This window comes from Amia ocellicauda, chromosome 18, assembly GCF_036373705.1.
Source record: "Amia ocellicauda isolate fAmiCal2 chromosome 18, fAmiCal2.hap1, whole genome shotgun sequence".
Lineage (NCBI taxonomy): Eukaryota > Metazoa > Chordata > Actinopteri > Amiiformes > Amiidae > Amia > Amia ocellicauda.
Window position 1 is genome coordinate 6,034,979 of NC_089867.1, and position 22,823 is coordinate 6,057,801.

A 22,823-nucleotide genomic window follows, 5' to 3' on the forward strand; every position below is an offset into this window, starting at 1 on the left:
GATTCCAAACTCTCCACCATGGCCAAGACCAAAGAGCTGTCCAAGGATGTCAGAGACAAGATTGTAGACCTACACAAGGCTGGAATGGGCTACAAGACCATCGCCAAGCAGCTTGGTGAGAAGGTGACAACAGTTGGTGCGATTATTCGCAAATGGAAGAAACACAAAATAACTGTCAGTCTCCCTCCGTCTGGGGCTCCATGCAAGATCTCACCTCGTGGAGTTTCAATGATCATGAGAACGGTGAGGAATCAGCCCAGAACTACACGGGAGGATCTTGTTAATGATCTCAAGGCAGCTGGGACCATAGTCACCAAGAAAACAATTGGTAACACACTACGCCGTGAAGGACTGAAATCCTGCAGCGCCCGCAAGGTCCCCCTGCTCAAGAAAGCACATGTACAGGCCCGTCTGAAGTTTGCCAATGAACATCTGAATGATTCAGAGGAGAACTGGGTGAAAGTGTTGTGGTCAGATGAGACCAAAATCGAGCTCTTTGGCATCAACTCAACTCGCCGTGTTTGGAGGAGGAGGAATGATCCCAAGAACACCATCCCCACTGTCAAACATGGAGGTGGAAACATTATGCTTTGGGGGTGTTTTTCTGCTAAGGGGACAGGACAACTGCACCGCATCAAAGGGACGATGGACGGGGCCATGTACCGTTAAATCTTTGGTGAGAACCTCCTTCCCTCAGCCAGGGCATTGAAAATGGGTTGTGGATGGGTATTCCAGCATGACAATGACCCAAAACACACAGCCAAGGCAACAAAGGAGTGGCTCAAGAAGAAGCACATTAAGGTCCTGGAGTGGCCTAGCCAGTCTCCAGACCTTAATCTCATAGAAAATATGTGGAGGGAGCTGAAGGTTCGAGTTGCCAAACGTCAGCCTCGAAACCTTAATGACTTGGAGAGGATCTGCAAAGAGGAGTGGGACAAAATCCCTCCTGAGATGTGTGCAAACCTGGTGGCCAACTACAAGAAACGTCTGACCTCTGTGATTGCCAACAAGGGTTTTGCCACCAAGTACTAAGTCGAAGGGGTCAAATACTTATTTCCCTCATTAACATGCAAATCAATTTATAACTTTTTTGAAATGCGTTTTTCTGGATTTTTTTGTTGTTATTCTGTCTCTCACTGTTAAAATATACCTACCATTAAAATTATAGACTGATCATTTCTTTGTCAGTGGGCAAACGTACAAAATCAGCGTACAAAATTATCTGAACCCTTGCCTATAAGAGACTCATGTTGCCATAACTGTGTGAATAATATATTTCTATACAGTGACTCATAGGCACTATGTCAGATATGTGTGTGTATGTGTGTGTGTAACAGCTCATCTGGTATGAAACGGGGGTGGCGGGGTTGGGGGGAGAAATTTTAATTTACATTGCTAATAATTTCACATCATCCCCACTTATTCAGGCTATGATCCTGATTTAGGGATTAATGCAATTCTAACAGATAATGTATGAATACTAATGCATGGCCAATTTAATTAGAAATCAGACTAAGCGGCAATAATTTTTAAAGGATACCCACCACTATGACTCTTGCGGAGCTTCTAAGCGTATAAAATGCACGCATCTATAAACACTCTTGACCTTTTTTGTTTGTTTGTTTTATTCTGCTGGATAATTATGTATTTTGTTGCTGCTTCTAGCTACCGATCTGTTATTTAAATCTGCTGTTAGCTGAATATTTCAATCCTTGCTGTTGATTGATACTGTTGTTCTCTTCCCTGTTGCTTACCTAAGCTTGGCCATTGTGTAAGTATTGGGCATACTAACACTCACTAACTGTAAAAATTATTTGCTTAATTAGTCTTAGTGAGATCATGTTTTTCTAACTAAGAAAACTCCATTGAAGTACACTAATACGCAAACTTTAGTTTTTTTTTCATTTCACGGGGAAGTACATCTTTTTAAATACTCCATAATTTGGCCAGTCCATGTACTTGGTGCGATTTAAAGGCACACGTTGTAAACAATTGAGATTATTACAAAACGTCAGAAGGAATCAATCCACATCTTTAAACAGAACAAAACTTGTCAAGCCAGAAAATAAAAGGGGATATGATCTGGTGTTAAAATGACCAGCATTAAATAGGAAAGTATCCTCAAAATTACAAAAAAAAGAAAAGAAAATGATACAATTACAGAAGTTGCAAAAAGCACAAACTGAGTTCTTACAGGATTTCAGATTGAAAATGGTCTTGTTTTATTGTATGATTAGTAATTAAGATGTTTTTTTTGCTTTCCTGAAGTTTGAGTATCTCTTTAATCTATGTCCTGTGCCTCTCACACCAAGAACATTAGTTTGGAAACTACACACACCAAGGCCACTTTAAATGCTAATCCATTTCCTTTTTGCACTGTCCTTTTGAGAGCTGCTGTTGTCTTGTTGTTCCCTCTTTTTCTGTAGCACTACCAGCTGTATATTCCTTTTATTTTATTTGCTTTTTATGCAACTCAAATTATTTCAAATTTGTTGATCGCCTTTGAATGTTTCTGCCCTTGAAGGCATTTTACAAAATATTATCAACTCCTTTTAAAATGTATACACTGTATATATTTATCTTCGAACAAGAATAAATTATATAATTTGTTGAAAACAGCTCATGTTTAAACATTTGGTACCAGACCCAGTTATTAAAATATTTTTTGTGTATCACGCTTCACGAACTTGTTTCCTCGAACTCCCAAGGAATACATGCTGAAGATTTTAAGTCTCTTTCTCCGTTAATATATTTTTCTTGTGTTTTCTCCAGCTAAGATCAGGAGGCTCACAAATTCTGGAGGGCTGCATTGCAGAGATCCCCAACATCTCAAGTTTGGATATTTCAGACAATGGTGAGAAATTTGTGTTTTAAACACTTCTAACATGAAGTCTATTTAATTGAAGGTACAGGGGTCAAATTCATAATTAAATTATTCTTATATATTTGTTTAAAGATACATTTAGCCAAATATGTTATTATTTCATTAACTGACAGTTTATATAACTTTCTTATTTGGGGAAACTAAAATATTTTTAACCTTCTAAAAATATTTAGCCATTGAGAAAACCATGATGGTACAAAATGACAAATGTAATTTGTTTACAGCGAGTATCTGGAACATACGGCTAAATATTATCTTAACAGACATTGTAATATTTTGCTATTCACCAGATATTAACGAACTACAGCTTCTAACTATGTAGTCATGTTTGTGCCTCCGAGGGGAAAAACTTTATAGTCTGATACATTTTCTCTGATTTCCTTTCTGCCTTCTTTAAAAATGGTAATAGATATTTTTCAAGAGGCTTGTTAGTAATTTATCCTGTTAATTATTACGTTAGTTACTATGTTCCTTTCTTTCTAGATGATATTACATTTTTACTTTTACTCTTCTCCTTTTGCTGGGGTGGGTTAATTCAGTTCTGTTTAATGAAAACTAAACTGAAAATCCCTGTGTTAAACATGATTAAAGTAAATTCTTATACTAACAAAAAGCTTGATGGGAAAGCCCTGATTAATAAAGGACTGGGCATGCATCATGAACTTGTTCTGTTCCTTTCTGTGCCATATAATTAGTGGAATGCTCGTTAGAGAAACAGTGTGAAGCTAATTCAAATCATCCTCTTTTTTTATTGCTTTTTTGCAGCATAAGAAATGGTGTTCGGTCAGAAATTAATTATGAAAACAGATCCCCTAATTATGTTTACATTGGAGTGGTTTTCTCGTGATGCTTTGTCTGTACGCTTCAGAAAACATATGGCTTTAGGGAGTCAGTACAATTTACACAATTCACTTCACAGCAATATATACAGGAGGAGGAACGAACAACTCTTACAATTGTGAGGAGAGATTACAATGGGGATTCCAGGGTTTGCACCAGTTTTTGTTTTGGAACATAAGCTTTTTGGTGAGAAAAGTGAGATTACAGCAGGTTAACAGGTACTCAACTCTGATACCCAAGGACAAAGACTGTTCCAATTGGCATAGTATTTTAAAGCTAAACATGAGTAAGCTCACCTTGAAGGCCATGATTTTGCTTTATCAGGATGAATGAGTGTGATATGTGCTTGCTAGGCCACAAAGTTGGCACCATGGACCCACATTTCTAGTTTATGTAAGCCCAGCCATGGTATATGAAGTGGAAAAAGAAACCAAGATCCAAAAAGAGACGCTTTGTAGGCTGCTTCTGTACACATTGAAAACTGACTCCTATGTTTCATCTTACCAAGGTTTGGACTCTGACCTGACAACATTACTGGTGTGGCTAGGCAAAAACAGATCAATTCGGCATTTATCACTGGGGAAGAACTTCAATAACATCAAATCAAAGTAAGTGCTTTCCCCACTTAAGAAATGGCCAGCAGTCACTCAGTGCTACAACTCTTACACGTTGTTCTGGATTTGATGACTCCTAGTGGTATGCAAGCTAGCTCCATTCATCAGGTGGCCCAGCTATGCCAAGTTACTGTCTTGGAAATCACAAGATAGTGCAACTGTTTGTCTTCACTTCCAGGTCCCATGGAGAGGAAATTGGAAAGATTTTTTTCTTTTTTTGTAATTACACGGCCACTTTGTGACAGTAGGATTCTTTTAATATGCCCTGGCCTGTCAATCAAAAACCATACTCTATTTCTTGGGTATTCGGAAGGCATACTGCAGACTGGAATGTATAAAGAAAGTGAGGCTCACAATTTTACATTGTTGTTGTCTATTTATTTACTTACATAGATTTCTTACATTTTAATGTATTTTTTTTTTTTTTTTTTTTTTTTTTTTTTTTAGAAATCTGGCACCAGTCCTGGACAATTTAGTTCATGTGATTCAGGACGAGGAATCGGTGAGTTTTTTATACTACATGAAAAGTAGCTTTGAGTCAAAGTTGCCAGTCTGCATTTTTACCAGGTGGCGTCGCCTTTAATTTGCCCAAGATTAAGAATGTAATGTTTTAACACCTGTGCTATATTTAATGGTTCTGTAATACACAAATTAAGTGGTAAATGTTTTCATTCAGGTTAAATTGATAATGATTTTGCTTAAATACAGTCAATTTCCCATTGAAGTATGGTAAGGAGAAGTTCTCCAGGGAATTGTGTCGGATGTTCAATAAGAGATCGTATCTGCCTCAGTCTCACTCCTTCCCCCACCCCCCACCCCAGACACCAATTTGTCAACTTTGGGGGGTTTGACCGCAATTAAACCTGTAAAACTGTATATGAGTGTGTGTTTGTCATTTCTCTGTGGGTATTCAATGGTGGCCTGATACTTAAAAAGCAATTCACAAAATCATTTTGTTTGAGTAACTTCATTTTTTTCCTGTTTAGTAGCCCAATTTGAGTCTCTATTAATCTAACACAAATTATCAAATTGCATTGTTAAATAATGTCAAAAATGGAAAATGGAGAATTTCTGATCTCAGAAGAAGCAAGGAAGCTACAGCATGTGCTGCTGTAAATCCCTTAGAGTGTCTTTAATGTAGCAAAGCCAAGATAACTGCAGCTAGACTCTGAGCTCCAGCAATCTCTTTTCTTATTTTTTTTCCTCTAAAGCTCCGCGTGATGTATAGCTTTCTGTGTCTCCTCGCCTGACCTCTCGGCAAATTAAATGCTCGGGTCAGGGAGACAAAGCTATTGAGGGGATTGGAAAGGAGCTGATTACTGAATTTATAGTGTTTCATTACGCTGCATTATGCGCTGCTAAATGAAGATGTTCCAACTGGAAATGTCGGCAAGAAATGTGTTGTGCCTCAGATTTCCATAGAAAGGAAAAAAAAGTATTAAAGAAAATTGAATCTGAAACTCTTCTGGGAAACCTTTCATTATTACATTAAGCATTGAGACATGCTGCTGCAGAGGTGCATTTTGGCACTAAATTCAAGCTGTGTATATTAAGAAAATGAAATAATATCTTTGTATCTGAGTGTCTGTTTAAAGTAGCATTTCTGTTTTATTACTTTTTTCTTTCTCCATTAATCAGAGATTTGAAATGTGTAAGTATTTAAGAAAAATATAGGAAGTGCATTTTAGATGTCTTACATTTCTGTGTTGTAATCCTTCCTAATATGTCCAATTATTGTATTTTTTTTTTTCTTAGACTTTAATATCCTAATGTGTCTAGTGTGGATTTCTGTTGATGTTTCTGCTCACGTTGCTTTACAACCAAAAACAATAAAACATCCCAAATCCAAATGAGTGTGAATGGGATGGAGAACTAGGTCACCACTGTATGAGAAATGCTAATTTGCTTCCCCTTTAAATTTCCTTTCAATATATTGTTCTAGTACTGGAACAGGGGAGCTAAAAAACAAACAAAAACGATCCAAAAATAAAAACGGGATATGCAAAAAAACAATAAAGTCATGGTTGAATAAATAGTTTTGTTGTTGGTCGTGTGGTTCAGTTCAGTTTGTCTGTCATTTATATGATGCTTTAGAAAAGATCACTAAATTATTCAAAGGATTTGTCTGCATTGGGTTCTGGGTGTAATCAAGATGGATGGGCATCAGACACTTTTTTGGTGTGTTTTTAAGATTATAATGGATTAGAGGCACACCTCTATTAGCCCAGTGATGGTGTTTTAGAGGTGATGTACTGAAGCATTCAAGAATACAGGAATCTATAAAAAAAAAAAAAACTTTAAGAAAACATTTTGCTTTAAATAAGCAAGGGTTTCACAACTTCTCTTCAATAATTTGACAAGCCGTGCCTGGGAATTTCTCACTGACAGTTTCCTTCATGATAATCTCCCGTCATGAGGATTTGTGAAATCCACTCCAAAGTTAAACTCATTGAAGTCACATTCAGTGAGCAGGCTTCCCATCCAAAATGGATATGATTTAAAAGCTCAGGTTTCCCCACCCTCTCCCTCCTAATTGTGTAATCCACTGAATATCTATATCCTATCTCTCTAAGTCTTTGGGTTCATTTGGCATTCTCTCACCTGAACATGGGGTATCTAAGGCATCCTTTAATGTGTGGATCGTCTTAAGAACCTCTTCCGTTAGAAATCCGAAATGGTTGGATTTTTATCCCCTGACCTTAGCATATGAATTGGTCAAACTGCAGGGGAGCAGGTGGAATTTAGCGGAGGTAAGAGCTTTTCAAGGACATGGGAGATCGGAATGGAGCAATCCAGCTGAAACCAGTTCTCAAGCAGTACATATCTAGAGATAACTTAAAAAATCATATAAATGATTTGTTCCACATAAAAGTAGCGGTCAGTGATAATTGATTAATTTCCAACAGCCTCTGACGTCCCTCTCCTTGGCTGACTCCAAGCTGAAAAGTGACCTGACAATAATCTTGAATGCCCTGGGAAGTAACAACTCTCTCACTAAGGTGGACATCAGTGGCAATGGGATGGGTGACATGGGAGCAAAGATGCTGGCCAAAGCTCTGCAGATTAACACCAAGCTCAGGTGAGAAGCCCTTGGGTTGGGTCCAGTTGGCCTTCGAAGCATTCAATCATATGTCAGTGTTTGCCATATTAGGTACTGCCTTAGTTTGAATGGTTAATTCAACTTGACCAAGGAAGATAGGCCTTGGAATTCTGTAAAAACATGTAGGACTTCTGAGAATAATTAAGCCCTGGCAGTTTACAGTGAAATATAGGCCTACTTTATAATGACCCCTGGCCTATGCCCGGTCTTTTGCCATGGTGTTGACTCTAAAAAACTAAAAATATATTCAGTAGTTTTTGTCTTGGGCATAGAATTTGTTTTGTGAAGTTATCAAGCTTTTACATTTTAACTAATAACCTGAAAAAATGTAATATTGGCTAATAATGTTATACTAGCAATTTTTTAATTATCCTGTTTAGCTGTACCATCTGCTTTTGAAGGATTGGGTAGGTAATTTAGTTATTTTTCCTATCAGCAACACAAATCCTGACATCTAGTTTGGAGAGGTTGATGCTCTTAAAGTGACAGTTTGGCCTCAATTAAGTAGAAAATGTTAAGGTTTTGCTTATTTTATTTTGCTTATTTCCGATAAATCATATTAATTATCTCATCCCACTCAAATATATTTCTTCTTGCATAATGCCAGAATGTACTAACTTCATGCACATTTTTTTATTTTTTGAACACTTAGCTGTTGTTTTTTGTCACTGGGTTGATTATTTAAATACTCTCTAAACTGTTTTGTGAACATAGATGTAGAATATATCTTTCATTGGGATCCTGGACAAATAAATATCGCTGTCGTATTTTTCATTTCATTTTTAACAGGACTGTTATTTGGGACAAAAACAATGTTAGCCCTCAAGGTCTACAAGACATTGCTGCTGCGTTGGAGAAGTAAGTATTCCAGGCCCCAGCCATATGTTAACAATTGATCATATATAATTGATCCCAAAATCCAATATTCAATTCACTTGTGTTACCTCCTGTATTAAATAATTGTTGCTTTCTGGGATGTTAAAGAAAATCAGGAGGAAAAGGATTAAAATTTATAATGAGACTATACTGTATGTAGTAGGCCACAGATGTAGTGTCACCCTTATCTAACTCGGCTGAAACTAGGCATTGCTATGCTTCTGTGTTTTTAAATAGAAAAAGGGTTGTTGTTGATTGAAAAATAAAAATGTCCCTGGGCTATTTTTAAAGAGGGCCTGCCAAAAAAATGTTTCGGGTATGTTGTTTGCTCACTCGATGTGTGTGTGGGGCCCTTTGTTTTTCAACTTCCAGACAAATAACTGGTTTCTCTCAGTAGATGGATAACCAATGGAGGCACAACTATACAGACATGTAGGCCTGAGGGTTACTCATCTTCTCTTGGCCTTTGGTGCTCTGGCTTTGTAGTGATTGGAATATGAATCTGTAATTGAGTGTAAATCTCCAGGGGATGAAGTATCTACAGTTTTTTCTAACAGAGCTGGTTGTCTTTGGTGAAGGTGGTGGATGGCAATAAGTAAGATGTGAAATGCTGGATGTGTAGAAACACCGGCAGCAGCAGCTATAAAAGAAAAAAAATTGGAAAAAGAAAGGGGGGGACTGGGGACGAATGAGTGCCGGGGCTTCCTTTTCTCCTTCGGGAGCGCTCTATTAGCCAGAAAAGCTTTCATGTTATAATTCTATTCATTCCCAGCAGCTGAGAGAGGAAGTGTGAGCTAGGGGTAGGGGGTGGGGGTGGATTTTATGAAATTGTACTGAGTTTCTCGCTTTATAGAACAGCCCTCTGCTGGGATTCATACTCTAATGAGTCTAAAATGGATGACTTATTTTTCTTTCTCCACCACAACCCCCCCCTTCTTTTCTTAGTATCTGTCCCTTTTATCCTCATTTAAATGACATTTACATTCTGTAATTGCTGCATAGCTGGCACCTCCATTTGAATCGCCAGTGGGCCGCTTCTTGCCGAAAGGCATTCCTCGGCAGCTGGTAATTGCCTTTTGAAATGTACAATCCAGGGGAGCGGTGGTAGTGAAGGTAGCAAAGGGACAGGGGGTTGCACTCGTGAGTGGTGTCTCATTTCGTCTACCTGTTTCCCCAATCTTGGCGTCAAGTCAGTATTTACAACTACATTCAAATCAACCATGTACTCCTCTTGCAAATGCTGATTTGGACCGCTCAACTGGCCTGGGTTTGGTTGAAAAACATTTGGTGTGCATGTCACTTCATACCACAGTGTGTGAATCCCTTAAGACTGCTTTGGAGCTCTTGCCCTGCTAGTTCAATACCTTTGCAGAATAGGCTTTCACTAATGCACTGGTTAGAACTGAGGATAAGGCTTCTTTCTTTGATGTCCCTCAACGCTTTCACCTATCAAGCTTAATTTTCCATTGAGTCCGTTATGTCTGAGCTTGATGTCAGTGTGGAAGAGAATAAAAGACTCAGTATATTGCCATTGAACAAAGTGAGGGTTTGTTTCACCTTCCCGGGTTGCAGTAAGCATAAGTAGATGCAGGAATCATTGGTTATGCACATTATGGTTAAGTCCTTCACAACCAGAAACAAATCTCTATTTTCCACTTTTGCTACAGTGTCTTCATGCAGGTTTCTGATTAGAAGAGAGCAGCGTCCTCTGAATTGAGAAGTGACCTCATCACTTTTTGTCCTCTGAGTGACTATGCAGTCTCGGGTTGGATCAATAAAATCTGGTGACCTAATATAGCCTGGATCACTCTATCCGTCATGTTGGCAGGTTTTTGTGTCTCCGTTTTTTCAATGAGGTCTGAAAGGATCCTAATGTGGACATGATTTGTGTGGCTAAATCACACTAATACAAAAAAAATAGAGAGTCTTGGGGGTGGGAGTGGTTTCTCAATTCTAAGTTCCTTAATTTAGAATGGGCTTCTACTAATCTGCTGAGCTCTAAATCTTGCCTCCCGTATTATTATCATTGTTTAATATTGTAACATTTTTTAGCTGATGCCCTTATCCAGGGTGACTTACAATTAAAATAAGGCCAAATTTTAGCCCACTGAACACACAGCATTTTACTGCCATGATAGATTGTTTATTGCTTGTGTTTTTGGTTAGTTAATGTAGCAGTATTGGTCTTAAAGGGTAACTACCTATATCTCTGAAATGCTTTCTAAATGCTTTTTGTTACTATGAATGGTCAGGGTATGCAGTGTGGAGGTTTGTGCACAACAACAATTGGCCAGTTGTCAACTGGTTTCAGTGGTCCTCAATGGGCTATTATTTTCCACAAGTGTGATTTCCTCAATAGAGGTCACATTGCCATTATATGAGGGGGACAAACTCAATACAAAAATAAAAACTGAGGAATTGAATTAGATGGAGAATACTGTGTATGTGTAGCAGTGTGTAAGCTTGAGTCATTTACAATGCCCATTTCCACTGTTTCAAGGAGCATTTTCCTGAGATTCATGAACCTCATCTAGCTCTGCCTAAGAGCGATGCAATCAGATTTGCAAGGGCCCTGTTTCAGCAACCTTTTCTGTGCTGCTTCAGTGAATATCAATATAAGGTTCTGTGCAGGTTTCACATTTTCGTTAGGATGGGTAACCTACCTAATGATGTCAAGTCCCAGTTAATTAGTGTAAGAAACAGCTTGATTCAAGTCTGCCCTGTAGCTCTGGCAGCAGGGAAATGATGCTCCGTGTGCTGCTTGTGTAGCCCGTCAGTGGTGGAGAAACTCATTCTTGAATGTCAGTTTAAGAGTAAATTAAACATCGCACCCTGTCATTCTGTGCATGACACATTTATGCCTTTTTATAATGCTGTCTGTTTCTGATAGTTGTTGTTTACTGAAGCTCTACATTAGCTTTTTTTGTCCCATGTATTCGTCTGCAGTGCGTGTCATTGAAAGCTAAAAATGTACTCATGTTCACTGTATACAACCATATTTTACCATTGTTAACATCAGTAGAATTTTTTCCCTTAGGTCCTTTTCTGTACTCCTCTGTAGATGATTCAGTGATTTGCAGCTACTGTACGCAACGATTTGTTAATATTAGAAATCCCTATGTCTGAAAGAAAATGTGACAAATGCATGTATTCTGAGTTTAACTGTCACCTACATTAGTCTATTCAACCATTATGATGAATCCTCCTCTCCATATTGATTCACACAATTTTTCTTGCTGGGATTTTTATATATTTAAATAACCTATGTTGATAACAGGACATCTGGTAATGTAGCTGGAGGTCAAACTAGACAGCAGCAACAGTCAGTGTATGATTGAAATTCACCTGCTGCAGGGACATTCAGTTAAAATTGGGGTGATATGTTGTTAAGTGCTTCACAGATGGGCTGTTGTTGCTGAACATTAAACTGTATTTGCTCCTGAAGACAATACCACCACAGTGATTTTTGTTTAATGTGGGTAATAAAAAAAACTACTATAGGATAATAGAGACTGTTATAGGAGAACAAGTGAGAAAAACAGCCTTACACCACACACTGACGCTGGGGTCTGCAGGTCCACAGCATTTTCGCACACTTGGATGAGACTGTGACTTAAATCGATCGAATGCAGACTTCATTAACACCGCATTAACATTTGCATGGCCTGCTCATTGGCTTAAAATGTCTTCTCAGTGTCATTGCTGAGTGTTGGTTGAGATTTGTTCGGGTGTAATACTGTATTTTCCATATAATGAATCAGGGCTCAATGCAAAAAAATAAATAATTTAGTTAGTGTGCACCTTTCTTGTTTAAGTGCATAATGCCGTGGATAAGTAGATCATTCTTCTCGCCTCTCTTTGTAGAAATTTCACAATCCGTTTCATGCCTGTTCCCATCATTGATGCATCTCAAGCCCTGAAAGCCAGTCCAGAGAAGACTGAGGATGCACTTCTGAAGGTAAAAGTGACAGAAGAAGGGTGTTATGTATATGACATTTTGTTGTTTAATTGTTTTGAGCAGTGTTGCAACAATGTTTTTGTTTTTGTTTTTTCCTGTCCTATTTGATAAGCAGTGCGAGTGCCATTAAAAAGTGTTAACAGAAGAGTAACTACAATTTTTTAAGCTATCGTGTCGAGAGCAAGCTGGTGTTCAGTCAAAAAATGTAGTTACTCTTCTTCAGTCGTCTCGCTTCCGCCAGCAGCCAAATCAGACCAAAGTGCCGTGATTCCCCTTTGGAGAACCCGTGTGTGCGGTTTGTACTCCGCTGTAGTCCAGTCCCTCAAATAAAATAATCATGTAAAATAATAGCGACAGTTCTGGGTGATAAAATAAACTGTTCATGGCTACAAGCTGATAGTTCTTAAAAATAGGGTGATGGGCCCATCAAAATTCATAAAGCTTCAGAGAACCTGCGTGATGTTACGGCCCATTTCTCGGTCTCTGATTTCTGATACATAGAATGAGCTGAACACGATAAGCTCACTCCACAGAATATGTTTCTACTTACAGTATAACCTGAGAAATTATGGATTTTTGGTGGAGTTCCCCTTTTAGTTTACAAGCATTGGCCACTTGGTTATAGTATGACAATTTTCAGTCTGTTCTCATCAGCAAAAAACATGAAAAGTATCTAAGGATGCAGTCTGCAGATAAACAGACAATACCACAGTGCATTCCCCATATTTAGACAACAGTAAAGACAATGGCTGTCTTCTGATTTGAAGCGGTGTAATTATTTGCCTGTACCTTGAATTTACAGATTGAGAACTACCTTCTTCGGAACCACGAGACCCGTAAATATCTACAGGAGCAGGCCTACAGACTGCAACAGGGGATTGTCACGACCACGACGCAACAGGTGGGTGCTTCAGGAACAGGTCACAGAACCACAGATCAGTGAGGCAGAAGGAGAAAGGGGTAAACATGTCACTTATACCAGTCGAGAAAGTACAGTACAGTAGGAACTCCAGGTCACAAGTCTGCAGTGTGTTAGAGCTGCTCTTCAATGTCAGGCTTGGTAAAGTCAACTTAACTATGATGATATCAATGCCTACTTTTTATTAAAGTGTTACTGTGTAGCACAACCACTTAAAGACTGTTACACTTATTTTAATAAGTGCCCGATTAATCTACCAATTAATCAACTAATGCCCATTGATTAACCAATCAATTATTTTAATCGACTGACAACCCTAATTTGCATACATTTCCATTCTTCCCTGTTTAAGTATATCAATAAATGATAATCAAACACAGCAGGGTGGTAGGTATTTACTCTGTAGTTTTTTTTTTGGCATTGTGCTTAGCCTCTGTGTACTAAATGGTTATTTATATGCAGCACATTTCTTGTGTTGACTGTACATTTATGAAATTGGCTCGGGCCTTTGATATTCCCCATATCATCAAATTCATTTCAGTTTGGCGCAGTAATGTGTGTAAACAGGATTTACTGGTAATTAACTCGAAAAGAAAGCCAGGCTGGTGGTACACAGTTTTAAACCTTTAAAGTCCTTGAAAGATTAATTTCTCTTCATCTTAAAAAAAAAATAACAGTTTTTGTTTGTTTGTTTGATACTTGGAACACTTTATCCTGTGGTTCAATTTTTTTTTTTAAATAGTTTATATAGAAGAGTAAATGTCTAATGTCTGGACTATTCAAGACATATCAGAAATCTTTACTCTCCATTAAATTATAGTAATTAAAGATAAGCTGTGTTTTTATAATTAAATGAATAATAATTAGCAACAATGTGGGTCTAGTTTATCTTGCAAATAAACTGAAATCTCCCCTAACTATCTCTGCTTTTTTGTGATTTTCATTTAGATGATTGACAGAATGTGTGTCAAAGTCCAAGACCATCTCAACTCCCTGAGGAACTCGGACACAGACACCGTTTTAGAGGATGTTAAGATGGCAGAAAACTTCATGAGGGATGCCAGAAACTCAAAAACAGTGAGTGAATAGAAGAGAGACTGACATAGAAAGAATAGCTTCTGAGGTCACTTTTTGGCTACCAGTCTTTCCCAGTCTCTGCCCACTAAGACAGGGTTTCCCAGTAGTGGTCTTGGGGGAGCCCAATGTCTTCTGATTTTCTGGGCTGATCAATCATTTTAGACTCATTCTAGCTCTTGGTAAGATAATTTAGCATTAGAAAATCCCATTAACTTTGTACCAAGTTTTTCTCTATTCCCATGGTCCAGTGTAGTAAAGTACAGTGAGGGAAAAAAGTATTTGATCCCCTGCTGATTTTGTATGTTTGCCCACTGACAAATAAATGATCAGTCTATAATTTTAATGGTAGGTGTATTTTAACAGTGAGAGACAGAATAACAACAAAAAAATCCAGAAAAACGCATTTCAAAAAAGTTATAAATTGACTTGCATGTTAATGAGGGAAATAAGTATTTGACCCCTTCGACTTAGTACTTGGTGGCAAAACCCTTGTTGGCAATCACAGAGGTCAGACGTTTCTTGTAGTTGGCCACCAGGTTTGCACACATCTCAGGAGGGATTTTGTCCCACTCCTCTTTGCAGATCCTCTCCAAGTCATTAAGGTTTTGAGGGTGACGTTTTGCAACTCGAACCTTCAGCTCCCTCCACATATTTTCTATGGGATTAAGGTCTGGAGACTGGCTAGGCCACTCCAGGACCTTAATGTGCTTCTTCTTGAGCCACTCCTTTGTTGCCTTGGCTGTGTGTTTTGGGTCATTGTCATGCTGGAATACCCATCCACAACCCATTTTCAATGCCCTGGTTGAGGGAAGGAGGTTCTCACCCAAGATTTGACGGTACATGGCCCCGTCCATCCTTTTGATGCGGTGCAGTTGTCCTGTCCCCTTAGCAGAAAAACACCCCCAAAGCATCATGTTTCCACCTCCATGTTTGACGGTGGGGATGGTGTTCTTGGGGTCATTCCTCCTCCTCCAAACACGGTGAGTTGAGTTGATGCCAAAGAGCTTGATTTTGGTCTCATCTGACCACAACACTTTCACCCAGTTCTCCTCTGAATCATTCAGATGTACAGGCCCATCTGAAGTTTGCCAATGAACATGTGCTTTCTTGAGCAGGGGGACCTTGCGGGCGCTGCAGGATTTCAGTCCTTCACGGCGTAGTGTGTTACCAATTGTTTTCTTGGTGACTATGGTCCCAGCTGCCTTGAGATCATTAACAAGATCCTCCCGTGTAGTTCTGGGCTGATTCCTCACCGTTCTCATGATCATTGAAACTCCACAAGGTGAGATCTTGCATGGAATCCCAGACCGAGGGAGACTGACAGTTATTTTGTGTTTCTTCCATTTGCGAATAATCGCACCAACTGTTGTCACCTTCTCACCAAGCTGCTTGGCGATGGTCTGGTAGCCCATTCCAGCCTTGTGTAGGTCTACAATCTTGTCCCTGACATCCTTGGACAGCTCTTTGGTCTTGGCCATGGTGGAGAGTTTTTGGAATCTGAGTGATTGATTGCTTCTGTGGACAGGTGTCTTTTATACAGGTAACGAGCTGAGATTATGAGCACTCCCTTTAAGAGAGTGCTCCTAATCTCAGCTCGTTACCTGTATAAAAGACACCTGGGAGCCAGAAATCTTGCTGATTCATAGGGGATCAAATACTTATTTCCCTCATTAACATGCAAATCAATTTATAACTTTTTTGAAATGCGTTTTTCTAGATTTTTTTGTTGTTATTCTGTCTCTCACTGTTAAAATACACCTACCATTAAAATTATAGACTGATCATTTCTCTGTCAGTGGGCAAACGTACAAAATCTGCAGGGGATCAAATACTTTTTCCCCTCACTGTATAAGACCTCTAGGAACTAACCATCCTTTTGTGAGGGAGATGTGGGAATGAGATATGAGCTTTCTAATCACTTTTTTTTTGTCTCCTGTGCAGCTGTTGCCAAACCTGTACTACCTGGGGGCGGCTTCTCAGAGCGAGGTGAATGGCTCTTCAGCTGGCCCTATCCAAGAGAAACTGGAATCGATGGCTGGGGAAGTGACGCGCGTTATGGACGATCAGCTGCAGGTAAAGACTGAACAAAAACCGGACTTGCGGAAAAACGTATCGATTTTCTCGCAATCGTTATTCAATTGACGTGGCAGACACCCTAAGGCAGAGATAGTGGGCGAGCAAGACTAATGTTAAGGGTGCATTTTGGATGAAGGAAAATTGTTTTTTTTTTTTTTTTTAAGTTATTTATGAGTTGAGGACTGTAACTGTATTTATAGAATTGAAGACTTGGGGGGGGGGGGGAACTATTTTTACAGAAATTAAAATGAGTGTTCCCATCATTGATGTTAATAACCACCCTGGTGTCCTATAAAGCAGTTGGTGGACCTCTGGGAAATGATCTGAGTAAAAACATTTCACCAGGAGGTCATAGAAAATTCCAACCCAACCAAAAATCGGGTGGTTGTGTTTCTGTCCTGTGCTTTTGTCTAGACATTAGCTGTAGGAATGGAGCTGTTCTGGATTGTTCTGTTTTATTTGGGAATGCTAGCAGGAGTTCTGACATGGCATCCACTTGAAAACATTATACTCAGAAGTACACTTCCAAAGGATATTGTTACAGTCCAGTCGAATACAATCTGGATCGGGATAATTGAAACAAAACATTTTATCATCATCTTAGGTTTCTTTCAATTGCAGTGGTAGAGTTGCTGTATTGGTTTTATAATGTTGCATGTTGAAGGGCATTTTGGGAAACAATGCATATTGACAAGTGAAAGAAATCCCATGTACTTCAAAAACATCTAATTTATCATTTTTTTCTATATAATATACCATATACTACATATACTCCTTGTCATAAGTGTATTATTGACAGGAGGGGGCCTGCACCGCGCTGGAGGAACAGAGATAATAGGCCGGCGTGTCCGCTTCAATTGCACGTCTGTGTCGATCAGAGCTGCAGGTCTCCTTGGCGTACAAACACCACAACCTTGTCTATCTGTGACACCTTTATCTGCAGATTGCTCCAGAAAAAATAAAGAATTGGGCTCTGTGCTCGTAGAGGGAACTCCAATCCACCTGGTCTCTGAGTGTAGAAAAGAGTGGGATGGCAGTGCAGCATTTTATATAAAGGCATGAGAGTTTCTAGGACACTCCTGATGACAAGTTATTTGTATTAAATATTAAGGCGTGAACCTTTTGCAGGGGGTGGACAGGTTGTCTAGGCCCCCCTCTCTGGGCTGTGGCGGTGTAATATGATCTGTGCAGGAAGCAAAAGCAAAAGCCTTTCAGCGTGACTCCCACAAGGGCTGCTTAAATAGACGGCAGAGTACCTCTCTGGAGGAGATAAGAGAGATTGAGGAGTTCTTCTCAAATCCCTGACTTCAAACACTCAGTCCTGACATGCGCAGAAAATGAATGGCAGCCACGGCCAATTAGCTACTGTTCTGCATCCCCCATTTGTAGAGCTATGGTTTCATCTTTTTGTTGGCTTGGAGAGGATGATCTCTTTTCTGTAAAAATATAAATAAACAGCACGAAAAAATATATAATATTTTTTGAAACTGAAAAGACACCTGTTAGTCTGGCAAGGTGATATGCTTAGAGTGATTTAATGTCCCTTCTTTTTCCAGAGAGAGGCATCAGTCTGCATTACTAATCATTAGTGTTACTGATATCAGGCCTTTTTTCCACACTTTCAATGGCTGGTTATATTGACCTCCTTGATAAATGTACCATAAGACTTTTGCACTATTATTGATTATTGTTATGCAATAGATTTACAGTGTAGTAAAGGACAGTGCCTTTCAAATAAAACCCTGGCATGTGTGTCACAACAGATGGCTCTTAATCAGGTGTGATCATACTACTAAGTACTACGTTCTTGCATCTCTCCTCACAGACTCTGCTGGAGTCCATGGTGGATGTGGCGGGAAACCTCTGTCCCCATGTGATGAGGAAGACTAACATCCGACAGGATCTGATCAAAGCCAGCATGGGAAAAATGTCCATCCCTCCAAACTTTGTGAAGAATGTTCTGTTGCAGCAGTCTGGGATCGACATCATCAACAAAATCAGGTGCCCCTGTTGCATGTGTACATTTGGCTTCCAGTCCATATAGAGTTTTCTGTCCATCCTTCCTGTGCCTTTGACCAGAAGGAATAGATGACTCATTGCCGACTTGCAGTGCACAGCATGCAAATGTACACGTAGATTGGATTGGATTGCATACTTCAGCATCTTACTAGTGGGTACACGTCAATGTTCGGTAGGCAGGGTATTTGTTTAGTCTAGTACAGTCAAGAAATTGTTTATTTATAATAGTTATGTGAACATCTTTAAGGGTACTGGTGTTTCTGTTTATTCAAGCAGACCATGTTGAGCTTAGCTGGGAGTATACATGTCTCAACTGTACATTTCACACCAATTTAACGATCGTGATTTCACTGGAGATTGTTGTTTTTCACAGTTTTCAGAGTCTGTGTAGGTGATAATCTCATTGTCTTCTCATACACAGCGAAGTGAAGCTCACTGTGGCCTCTTTTCTTTCTGATCGAATCGTCGATGAGATCTTAGATGCACTTTCTAGCTCTCAGCAGAAACTGGTGAGTATTTGTTTGTTTTGTTTCATTTCCTCGGCTTTCGGATGTTGCAGATCTCATCTTGTTCTCAAGCTGAAAAATCATTTGGTCTCCTTTACTCCTTTGTTTATCCACTGAAAGGCTTCAATAAATAGTGGTTTTAAGACTGTATCCTAAAATGAATTTCTTTGTCCATGTTTTACTTCCATGCTGAACACAAACCCATCACACCACTGACCTTGTGCACCAATAAGTTAGGTTTCGCTTCATCTAGTGAACTACGCTTTACCCAATTCTTGAAATAAATATACAGCAAAAGCTTTTGAATGCCTTTTTATTGACAGTTACTCCACGTTTAATACAGGCCTAAAGTCCACAGCTTATTTTCCCACCAGGGTGAGCTGTTGATAAGGAAAGGAAAGCCCCTGGTTCAACAGGAGTCTCTGGAGATGGAGGTGATGGAGGAAAAGGCACCAAAGAGATCTGCCCACATGTCAGAGTACCTGACAGAGGTAGAAAGGCTTGAGGACCTGGATACTTGTATGGTAGGTGATAAGGAAATTCTGTACTCATTAGACACCGCTCTCTCTTATTCTCATTCAGAATTCAACTGTGCAACTTCCTTCTGCAATACACTAGATTCAAAGAGGAGTTTACTGAGGAGTTTTTTAAAGAAACAAACAAGTAGTGCATAGTAGATACTAATATTGCCCCGTAGGCATGCGATTATTCCTAGGATAGGAAGAGGAATTATTGACTTATTATTTGCTGATTCTTTTGCAAGTGTTGAAGGATTGCTTCCTCTCTTTGATATCATAAATTAATTTGTATCTGGTTTTTCCAGGACTTCCTAAAAGGCTTTATTTATCTGTTTTTATATCTGAAATTATGAAAGTCCACACTGTCTGTTTTATTTTGTATTTTATATAAACAGTATAGGGTTCTTGGAAAGAAAGTTAACTAGATATATGTTTAGGGTTGAGGTTAAAATTAGGTTATTTTAAATTGTACGTGGTCAAAATGTAAATCTTCTGACAGTTTTGGTAACACTGCATTATAATATAAAGATTGAAGTGGGAAGGTGAATTTCATTGCCAGTTAATCCCTGATCATAAAGGAGAAAACATTGATTTATTGGAAAAGGGCAAATGGATTGAGGCAAGTTTAGATTTCTTAAAATTTCAACAGATCTAAAGAACTATTGAATTGCAGTATACAAAAAGGCTTTTATCTTTTCCAAAAGGGTTATGACATTTTCTGAATCATTTTCAGTTTGCTGCTGACTTGGTATCTCGCAAACCATCTGAACTCCGAACAAATCTTCCAAGTAGATGTTGTTCATTGTTGTTATTCTGTTAGTGTGCACCTGCTTCAAAGCAAGGAGACTCTCCAGTTACTTCCCCAAATCCTTTTGTGATAAAATCAGAAACCACTGTCCAGATTTATCGCATTTTCCCCTTTTGATAAGGAATTACGGTCACCTTAAAAGCAATCAATTACTGTCTAAAAGAGCAGCCACTCTGGGCTAATCCTGATGCTTACCCTATTTTTTGGATGAAGGATTTAAATCCGTAATCCTCAATTTAGGTTAACTAGTATTAACTGTAATGTATCAATAGTTATTCTTCTATATCTTCTTAGTGCCTATACCAGAGTGATTTACTGTATTTTAATCACAGACTAATTTCCATTTGATTTTGATGAGTATTCTCTTCTGCAGATATATCTAAGTACTAATAATTTTTTTCTGGGTTGTAAATGAGGCCTCATTTGTGATACCTTCTTCAATGCTCATTTTAACCTTACCATTCTTCATTTAAATGTAGATTGTGTTACATTTATTCAAAAACCAGATGTTTGTATCAGAATACCTTTTGGAACCTTCAGCCTAAACTGAAGCTCTAATAATAATAATAATAATAATAATCATAATAATAATATTGGGATTTCAAAGTTATGTTTTCATCGTAAAATGAGGGTGAATTAGGTAACATAAATACTATTTATTTAGTTGTTTATTAGGAGATGCCCTTCCGCAGAATGTCTTATGCATGTCACAAATTAATAGTGACAATTGAAAAGCAACCACGGTCAAATAAGTATTTTTATTGACATTAATTGAGGTATTGCATTAAAGCAGTCCCTGCCCTTTAAGGTCTTTCATATGCCACTTATCTCCTCTCTGTCTCCATCTCTCTCCCGATTAAAGTGGTATAAAGTGCTCAAAGTGTCTCTTCCTATTTCTGAGATTTAAACAAATACAAGAAAAACAGCAAACATGACCATGGATTACAGTGAGCTGAGTGGTCTAAATCACATAATTAATCATTTCTATAGTTACATTCAAAGCCCAACCTCCTTATATGGTGCTTCAATGTAATTATCTTCCTATATGCGCTGCTGTTTCCCTGCTGCTAGTTGCAATTGCCTGATCGCTGTACATTATTGACAACAAAGATGTATGCGTCCCTCGGCTACAATACCTTTAATGAATTTCTCCGCCTTTTAAGTACTATATTGATTAAATAGACCCATTAGCCCTACTCTACCCAGCACACTCATGAGGTAAAGTATACAATAAATGCTTCGCCACAGTATAGGCCTGCCAGGCAAGTAAGCTATAATAATGTAGTAAGTATAATTATAATGGATAATTAAAAAATAGACTTCCAGTTTCTTGAACCAGTAGGTTACATTTCCTGCCTGGAAGTTTCTGTTAATTCCTTCTCATGCTTCTCGGACATTCATACCATGTCCTTGTAAGTGTCTCTAATCCTGGTGCCCCCAAAACAAAAGCCCCACTCCAGCAGTTATTAGAGGTACCTCAATTGATACGGACTTTCAAACATTTCTTTCTGGTCACTTGAGCAGGTGGTCTGGTCCGTTCAGTAATTTTGAGATCATAAACACCTCAACACCATTTGGCCCTCAAGGAACAGGAAATTGAACTAGTGGCTAGTCATTTCCAGTGACCCATAAAACATAAGTGGATTTAAGCTCCTTAGGACATGTAGCACTGCAGGTTCACACTTATATTGTGTAAGGCTGAAGACTGAAAACTGCTTGATCTTATTGGATTGTTCATGAAGTCCCAAAACATCCTTCTTTCTGTCTTATGGCTACTTTGTAAGAATATAGATATCTCTGGCTGTGCTGAAACAGCAGCTGATTTAGCTTAGTTATGTATTTAACTGTCTAATGGAACTAGTTGACTCTTTGCAGCTTGGGTGCCTGCGGTTTGAATCTGACTGTAACCACCACCCTGTCAGCAATGATTGAGTCACACACAGTGGAGTTACATCTCCTTATTCACCACTCTTAGCTCTGCTTTGTTAGTCACCTATAGAAAGGTAATTCTGTTCTGCCTGCTTTTCTTGTAGTTTGAGATAATAGCTTCATTAGAATAACACAGTTCATGCCCCCGCAGAATAAGGTAACACGACACCTATTATGTGAAAAAATGTATGTGGTTTTCAAAAGCTTTATTAAGAGGACAAGCACCCAAGCCAAGTGTTGTTTTCAGAGCATTTTGCTAAACCTTGTACAGTTTGAAGACCAGCTATTGTGTTGTTGAGGGGCTTTTTCAAACATGGAGTCAGATCTCATAATGAGTCAGCTGACCCTACTAGGTCAAGCAACAAACGCTGCAGTTGAAGATTCTCCTGAGATCTGTACACTTAACGCCCTAAATTAAGCCAGATGTTAAGCATTGCAGGGACCTCCATCCAGCTTATAATTACAGAATCAGTTGTGGTGGTATCATGGAATTGAAAAGCAAGCGCCCACACCTTATGAATGACTGAGTATTTTGTATTAAAAGCATGTGTAGATGCTAAGGAGTAGTTTTTTCAGCATCACCGAGGCCATTGTCCTATTTTATGGTATTTCATTTTTTCTATTCCCTATCGAACCTTTATCATTCAGTACTTTAGTGAAAACATGTCATACTTAATCACGACCATATTCATTTTGTGA

General features: G+C 38.7%; 1 protein-coding gene across 2 annotated transcripts in view; it reads left to right on the forward strand.

The window, feature by feature from the left end:
• The window catches only part of carmil1 (capping protein regulator and myosin 1 linker 1), a 103,635-nt gene that overhangs the window by 62,496 nt on the left and 18,316 nt on the right, over nucleotides 1-22,823 (forward strand). For both annotated transcript variants that reach the window (XM_066691513.1, XM_066691514.1), the window contains exons 18-29: nucleotides 2,773-2,854; nucleotides 4,233-4,332; nucleotides 4,786-4,840; nucleotides 7,245-7,417; nucleotides 8,228-8,296; nucleotides 12,179-12,272; nucleotides 13,075-13,173; nucleotides 14,140-14,268; nucleotides 16,210-16,341; nucleotides 18,170-18,345; nucleotides 18,785-18,872; nucleotides 19,244-19,393. In XM_066691513.1, the coding sequence (XP_066547610.1) occupies nucleotides 2,773-2,854; nucleotides 4,233-4,332; nucleotides 4,786-4,840; nucleotides 7,245-7,417; nucleotides 8,228-8,296; nucleotides 12,179-12,272; nucleotides 13,075-13,173; nucleotides 14,140-14,268; nucleotides 16,210-16,341; nucleotides 18,170-18,345; nucleotides 18,785-18,872; nucleotides 19,244-19,393 (1,347 nt within the window). The remainder of the gene's footprint in view (nucleotides 1-2,772; nucleotides 2,855-4,232; nucleotides 4,333-4,785; nucleotides 4,841-7,244; nucleotides 7,418-8,227; nucleotides 8,297-12,178; nucleotides 12,273-13,074; nucleotides 13,174-14,139; nucleotides 14,269-16,209; nucleotides 16,342-18,169; nucleotides 18,346-18,784; nucleotides 18,873-19,243; nucleotides 19,394-22,823) is intronic.